General features: G+C 41.4%; 1 protein-coding gene across 3 annotated transcripts in view; it reads left to right on the plus strand.

Moving 5' to 3' along the window:
• The window catches only part of FIGN (fidgetin, microtubule severing factor), a 189,197-nt gene that overhangs the window by 176,552 nt on the left and 4,258 nt on the right, over window positions 1-8,387 (plus strand). For all 3 annotated transcript variants that reach the window (XM_074215836.1, XM_074215834.1, XM_074215837.1), the window contains one exon: window positions 2,081-8,387. This exon is cut by the window's right edge and continues 4,258 nt beyond it. In XM_074215836.1, coding sequence (XP_074071937.1) covers window positions 2,081-4,332 — 2,252 coding nt within the window. In that variant the 3' untranslated portion in view covers window positions 4,333-8,387. The remainder of the gene's footprint in view (window positions 1-2,080) is intronic.

The following is an 8,387-nucleotide window of genomic DNA, read 5'->3' on the forward strand; positions in this document are numbered from 1 at the left end:
AAAACCTTGTAAATTAACACAATTAGCACAGCATCATCCTGCTAATTAACTTCCAGTGTCTGGTGCAGCGGTTTTGCAAACAAGGAAGAGGGAGTCAGAAGGGAATCAACACGCCATTCTGTTACCAAACTGTGGGCTGTGTTAGGTTTAGCTCAGGGAGGCTAAGCTGGCCATGTCAGATGCCAGAGTCAGGCAATGAGGAGCTAAAGGGGTTGGGGGAGGAGGAAGAAAGGGGGTAGGAGCTGTCAAAATAGACTGGAATAATTCAGAAGGGAGCTAGTGCCACAGATGCTTCATTTAGACTAGACCTCCTCCTTATCCATGAATCTGTGCTGGAGGGCACTATACAGTTTGCAAGAACCATTTTTGGTCATACAAGAGAGATTAAGAGAATCTGTTTAATATAACTTTAACCAAATAGTCAACAATCTTGTCATGCACATGCATTGTAGTGGGAAGAACACTGAACTGGAAGATAGGAATTTTGTCCCCACCCCAGTTCTGCCACTAAGTAGCAATATGACCTTTGGCAAGTTACTTGCCCACTTTGTGTCTCAATATCCTTATTTGTAAAATGAAGGCGATTGGATTAAGTGATCTCAAGAGGTCTAAAATTTGATGATTCTATAATTCTTTTAAGAGATATGAGTTCTCTTAAGTGAGGAAAAATGCCTTTTAGCCTGTATAGAGTCCTATTCACCAATTAGTCTAGCAAATGAAATAATGTTAACCACATCATCTTGTCACCTGCTTATCCTCTAATAACTTATGCATTGTTTCCTATGGAAATTTGAAGGGTTAGACTGCTGCACATTCTCCATTTGTCCTTCCATTCCCCTCTCCCCTCCTCCTTCTTCTCTTCTCTTCTCTTCTCTTCTCTTCTCTTCTCTTCTCTTCTCTTCTCTTCTCTTCTCTTCTCTTCTCTTCTCTTCTCTTCTCTTCTCTTCTCTTCTCTTCTCTTCTCTTCTCTTTCTCTCTCTCTCTCTCTCTCTCTCTCTCTCTCTCTCTCTCTCTCTCTCTCTCTCTCTCTCTCATTCCCCCCCCCCCCCCTTAGGACCATGGAGGCTCTAAAGGGGAAAAATAATAATAAAAGAGAGGGAGGAGAGAGAGAGAGAGAGAGAGAGAGAGAGAGAGAGAGAGAGAGAGTGAATGCAAGAAGACCGACAGCAGACAAGTGATGCTTGTTTTTTTTTCCAGACTCAACAACAGAACTGAAAAGCAGAAAGGAGCCAGTTGTAATTCATACCGAGTTGTAGGCTTTGTGTGATGAAAGCGATGGAGCGCTGCCTGGGAGATTGCTTTGCTGCACTCCACGAAGCAGATTTGAAACTGTCGTGGACCACTTTAGATGAGAGTTGGATTATGGAATGACCTGCTCTGTCTGTGTCATATTGTTCTGCGCAGGGTGCATTATACTGTGCTAACTAGGTGTTCAGTACCAAATAAGAGAGGTATCCTAGATGTGATCTGTCAGCTGTGTCTCATATTTTTATATTGGTTAAAATATAAAACAGAAACTGTGATATGAAAAGACAGAACAGTTAGGTATCTTACATGTTAATAACATTCACATTCTAGGTATTTTAAATCTATGCATATTTTATCTTCAAACTCACCATGAATGTATTTTAATTCGACAGGAAAAGGTGTATATATATATGTGTGTGTGTGTGTGTGTGTGTGTGTGTGTGTATTTGTGTATGTGGGTGCACAATACAACTAACTTCTTTCTTTTACATGATAAAAAATTGGTAATTTTACCCATTGTGAAATATGAACACATTTTAGGTTCTTTCTGGGGTCTGTGTAATATATCATATTCAGCTATTGGTGTTAATTTTTAAGCTGAATTTAATTTTAGTCTAATGTAAATTGTACAGATTATTCAGGTAACATATAATGCTTAAAAGCTTTTGGAAGGTCAAAGCTTCAATATGAAAAGATTCTTGACTGTACAGGACAAGAGTAACTAAATTTTGTTTTGTTTTGCTTTTGGATATGACCTTTGCATGACGTCCTTAAGAGTCTAAAAACTATCTAAGCAAATCATTAACTTTATTTTTTTCTCTGGCAACCATAGGCTTGAAGATGCAGTGGACCCCGGAGCATGCCCAGTGGCCAGAGCAGCACTTTGACATCACCTCGACCACTCGGTCTCCTGCCCACAAAGTCGAAGCCTACCGGGGTCATCTGCAGCGCACGTATCAGTACGCCTGGGCCAATGATGACATATCCGCTTTGACTGCCTCCAATCTGTTAAAAAAGTATGCAGAGAAATATTCTGGAATCCTTGAAGGCCCAACTGAGCGGCCTGTCCTCAGCAACTACACGGATGCACCTTCAGGGTTGGTGAATGGTCGGAAGAATGAAAGTGAACCTTGGCAGCCTTCATTAAACTCAGAAAGTGTGTATCCCATGAACTGTGTTCCGGATGTCATCACCGCCAGCAAAGCTGGTGTAAGTACAGCTCTCCCTCCTGCAGATGTCTCTGCCAGTATAGGGAGTTCTCCTGGGGTGGCCAGCAACCTGACAGAACCTAGTTACTCTAGCAGTACCTGTGGAAGTCACACGGTACCTAGTCTCCATTCAGGGCTACCATCTCAGGAATATGCCGCGGGATACAACGGATCATATTTGCATTCTACATATAGCAGCCAGCCAGCACCTGCACTTCCTTCCCCTCATCCGTCCCCTTTGCATAGCTCCGGCCTCTTACAGCCGCCACCGCCTCCTCCTCCACCGCCAGCCCTGGTCCCAGGCTACAATGGGACCTCTAACCTCTCCAGTTATAGCTACCCTTCTGCTAGCTATCCTCCTCAAACCTCTGTGGGACCTGGGTACAGCCCAGGTGGTGCACCTCCTCCTTCAGCATACCTGCCTTCAGGAATTCCTGCTCCTACCCCTCTGCCTCCTACTACTGTCCCTGGCTACACCTACCAGAGTCATGGTTTGACACCTATTGCCCCCTCTGCTCTGACAAACAGTTCGGCAAGTTCTCTCAAACGGAAAGCCTTCTATATGGCAGGGCAAGGAGAAATGGACTCCAGTTATGGAAATTACAGCTATGGCCAACAGAGATCTACCCAGAGTCCTATGTACAGAATGCCCGACAACAGCATTTCAAACACAAACAGGGGGAATGGCTTTGACAGAAGTGCTGAAACATCATCCTTAGCATTTAAGCCAACAAAGCAGCTAATGTCCTCTGAACAGCAAAGGAAATTCAGCAGCCAGTCCAGCAGGGCTTTGACACCCCCTTCCTACAGCACTGCTAAAAATTCCTTGGGATCCAGAACCAGTGAATCCTTTGGGAAGTATGCCTCCCCAGGAATGAACGAGCATGGGGACGAGCACAGACAGCTCCTTCCTCACCCGATGCAAGGCCCGGGACTTCGTGCAGCTACCTCATCCAACCACTCTGTGGACGAGCAACTGAAGAATACTGACACACACCTCATTGACCTTGTAACCAATGAGATTATCAACCAAGGACCTCCAGTGGACTGGAATGACATCGCCGGCCTCGACCTGGTAAAGGCTGTCATTAAAGAGGAGGTTTTATGGCCCGTGTTGAGGTCAGACGCTTTCAATGGACTGACTGCCCTACCTCGCAGCATCCTTTTATTCGGGCCTCGGGGAACAGGCAAGACATTATTAGGTAGATGCATAGCTAGTCAGCTGGGGGCCACGTTTTTCAAAATGTCCGGTTCCAGTCTGGTCACCAAGTGGTTGGGGGAAGGAGAGAAAATCGTCCACGCCTCCTTCCTGGTGGCCAGGTGCCGCCAGCCCTCGGTGATTTTCCTTAGTGACGTTGACGTACTCCTCTCTTCGCAAGTGAGCGAAGAGCACAGTCCGGTCAATCGGGTAAGGACCGAGTTCCTTATGCAGCTGGACACTGTACTCACTTCTGCTGAGGACCAAATAGTGGTCATCTGCGCCACCAGTAAACCAGAAGAAATAGATGAATCCCTTCGGAGATACTTCATAAAACGGCTTTTAATCCCGCTTCCTGACAGCCCAGGGAGGCACCAGATAATAGGACAACTGCTCTCACAGCACAATTACTGTCTCAATGACAAGGAGTTTGCACTGCTTGTCCAGCGCACAGAAGGCTTCTCTGGACTCGATGTGGCTCATTTGTGTCAGGAAGCAGCAGTGGGCCCGCTCCACGCCATGCCAGCCACAGACCTTTCAGCCATTATGCCCAGCCAATTGAGGCCAGTTACATATCAAGACTTTGAAAATGCATTCTGCAAGATTCAGCCTAGCATATCTCAAAAAGAGCTCGATACCTATGTTGAATGGAACAAAATGTTCGGTTGCAGTCAGTGATGATTTTTTTCCCTTTTTCTTCTTTTTTTCTTTTAAATGTAATGAATGTTGGCACACACACACACACTCACACACAACCTGCTACGTTAGGGTAGACAAAAAAAAAACCCTTTTCAGTAGTGTTCAAAAATTGCAAAGGGTACTGGGGGAGATGACAATTGGGTGGCATCTGTAGAGTCAGGGTAGACTTGGAGGAAAAGCATATCATCCAAAGGAGAGCTGCTGATCTGAAAAGCCCCAGACGACCGGAAGCGTGTGCTGATGCTCAGTTCTGTTCAAGCCAGACACCGCTCACCAAGGAGCAAGGTGCAAGTGGGTGGATTTCAGAAGGACGTGAACCCCGTGTGTTGATTCCATTCTGCTGTTCTCGAGATTTAGTTGCTGTCAAGTGCCTGGAGCGGTGCTTTTTTTTTGTTTGTTTGTTTGTTTGTTTGCCTCACAATTACATTGGTGGCATGTGCTAATATAAAGAGCTTTAACTTCAAACATTATTGGACTAAAGAGATGAACGGTTGTGTTGCGACAGAGAACCAGATTTTTGCCATTCTAAGAGCAACAGTATTCCTCAATCCTGTCTGTTCTGCGGTATTAAGCTAAGAACAGGTAAAACAGGGTAACGGTAATCTGGACCTTAATTTCTGCAGTTCATTTCTTTTAATGTTCTGTCTGCAAAAACTCAGGAAAGTGATTGTGATTTGTACAGTACCTCAAAGGAATGTGTTGAAAGCACTATGTACTGCTGAGAGTTAATAGGCTAGGCTTCAATGTTACTTTATATTAAATATGTATGTTTACCTCAACAATTGGAAAATGGAAAGGAAAATTATTTTGAATGTATCCAGGAAAATACTGAAGTGTGAAATGAACTGAATCTTTGCAGTTTAAAGTAGAAAATAGAAGGATTTCTTCCAAAAACAAAAATGGTTCTTTTACCAATCTGGGAATCAAACCAGAGCAGAATAATTCTCTTTATGTCAGTAAACTATAAGAGTTCTTAGTACATTGCTCCTTGATAATTAAGTGATATGGTTCTTAAAAGATAACACTGGTGAAGGAAAGCCACTTACTCTGTTTATGTTAGCATCTGGAAACAATCAACTACAAGAACTGTTAGGACTTTAAAAGGCATATTACCTAAAAACTATGACTGCCTTTTACTGCATAAGTGGTGGTCGTGGTAGTTTTGAAGTTACTTGTTAAAACTGTTGGGAATGGTGACATTCTAGCTCATGGATTTAACTTACGGGGTTGCAGTGCTGCTTATAGAATTCAGTCAATAGCAGCCAAACACAGAAACACCTCCCTCTCAACCCCCCCACAAACAAATGCAGAAAAAATGACCCAAACAACCCTCAAAGTTATGAGGATCTAAACCCCCCACACACACACTTTGGCTCCATTTTTTTTGTCAATATATTTTCATTATGCTTTTTGAAATCTCTCCTTGGCTGGAGTGTTCCCGCCATTATTTCTACCTCAGTTTTGTTACATTTCTCTTTGAAGAAAATTGTACCTGGATATGTGCACGTGTACAAATACTCATGTAACTTGCCAAACGAATTAATTTCTATTTCCTCCTGAGCTTCTTTCCCCATAAGCCAAGTTTCTGGAAAGATCCATTTCCGTGCTTACATCCACCTCAACCACACTCTCCATGGAGTCTTTCCTCGTGGAAAGACCAGCTGGCACATGTGGCATTTTGCTCGGTTTCTTATTCCTTCCTTCTAGTCCACAATGGCATTCTCTTTATCCTTTAATAGTTTATATGCAGCAGCAGCTGCTTATTGACTCTGACTGATGCTGGGCAATGCCTCTGAACAGGAGCAGTGTAGGCTATAACTTTTCCAAACCCACTGCCACTACATGAGCAGAAAAGCTTGGCTTTTTGAATGTAATTTGGGGGGTTTGTTTTAAAGAGACAGTAACAAAACTGTTGCAAAGCACTGGCATTTAATGTTTTTTATTAAATAATGTACCTTCAAAAATAAATAAATGCACTAAAAAGCCCCAAGAAGATAAATATCTGTTACTAGATTTTTTTTTGTCATTTCAAAATTTATATAAAGATATCATTTGGAGTTTTAAATTCTCTGAAACATTTAACATTTAGAAAGCTAATGAGGGATTTCATGAGATTTCTGGAATTTTATGATGCTTGATCGTTGCTTTCCTTTTTCTTTTCTCATATTACTAAAAACAGAGCAAATGAACCAAAATTTAATTTACTATGACATTTTGTCAATTAAAACTGTGTTTAAACATGAAAATTCCATATTAAAAACAGTGCCTTTCATTAAGGGTAGAGAAAATACCATTTAAATAGATCATCTATCTTCTTTTCTGCAAGTGACTCAACTATACAATTGCGTTCTGGCTCCACACTGCGCTTCCCTCATACGAGGGAAATTCCAACATCCCCATTAGCTTGTAGGTTCATATTGATCTCACTGACAAGTTTACTATTGCAGAGTGCTGACCTATTTTCTGTCTTTTAGACATTGCGTTTCATTTCTGTCATCACGCTGTGCTCACTTGAAAGGTTCTGCCAAGTTTTGACAAACCTCCTCTGATTTAAACCACTTTGGAAAAATCTGTAATACTGACCCTTTTGTGACTAGTAAGAGTTAATGCCAAATATGGGACTGAACTATGGTATCTTGCTTTTGTTCAAAAACTGAAATGAAGTTATGGGCAGATATTTGGGCTTCTAGTTTTAAATTTCTCCCATAGAAATCTGAATCTGAGATTTTATTGGTCAAAATTTCTCTCTTTTGGCAAAAGCTGAAATAATTTGTAAGTTCAGCTAACCTCAGAATTCCAGGGTTTGAACAGTTAGGAAACTGTATGCTGAAGGAATGAAGATCTTGGGAAAGTGGGGGGAGGACATAAAACAGCTGACCAATGAGCTGTGTTCTAAAATTCTGATTTTTGATACTGTTCATAGAAGAGCTTCAAAATTTTCTGCTCATGCCTTCTGGAAGTAGGTGTACTTCCTCTTCAGAAGTGATTAGGAACAATCAGTGGTGGTCAGATCACAATATTCAGACTGTACAGAGTTGGGTTCCTTTTTGGCTGCTACAGACTTGAAGAAGGCCCCTAATGAATGTAAGGTAATGAGCCAGTCCATATAACAACTCTGCCTATGCTGAATGACCAAGTGATTGAGCCAGTCTGATTATCTGATTAATAAGCCCTAATAATGCTCTTCTTCACAAGTACAATAATAATTCCAACAATCACATACACACACACACACACACACACACACTCCATATACCCCAAAATCAAAAGGGAAGTGCAAGATCATTGGTTCAGAAGATTCTAAAAGAATAATAAAGATTCAAGAGGTTGTTGATAATGACCTTATATATGATATGAATGAAAACACTTTTCTTCTCCAAAATATTTAGAACCTTAGTAACAATATTGAAAACTTTGCTGACTGAGCCGATCAATGGGATGTGAAGGCAGTTTACTTTAAGGCTATTTACTTTCACACAGAATGTTTATCTATTAGTCAGTTTGTATTCCACTCAAATGCAGATAGACGGGTATAATGTTTTCTTGTGCGTTTCAAACCCATCAAGGAGAAAATAAACCATTCTACTAAAATACATAGGCCAAACACCATCTGGGCAAGTGATAGCAGCTATCCAGAGGCTATGCTATGTGAAACAGTATAAGGTCATTTTACATGGGTTTGCATAGTACTTGGCTATGCAGTTTTCAAAATAAGATCATCCATTCTCAAAACCCAAATTAATTCTTGTGATAGGTTTTTGTAAATTTAAATATATATGTATGTGTTCAGGGCCCAATTTGGGGGAAGCATTTAGCAATTCCATTCTTTGAAAACACATACAACTTTAAGCAAAAAGTGATTCTCTAATTACATTTCCATATGTTTCCTCTGAGCCAGTATTGAGGTGTCATGATCACTGAATCTATATTCTGCAAAATGAAAGGGAACACAGTTTATTGAGCTGTTGAGGTCACCAAAATAAAGTTCTAATATATAATCAATCTGTGTGTATGTTTGCGTGTGTATGTGTGCC

Source organism: Macrotis lagotis, chromosome 1 (genome assembly GCF_037893015.1).
Source record: "Macrotis lagotis isolate mMagLag1 chromosome 1, bilby.v1.9.chrom.fasta, whole genome shotgun sequence".
NCBI lineage: Eukaryota > Metazoa > Chordata > Mammalia > Peramelemorphia > Peramelidae > Macrotis > Macrotis lagotis.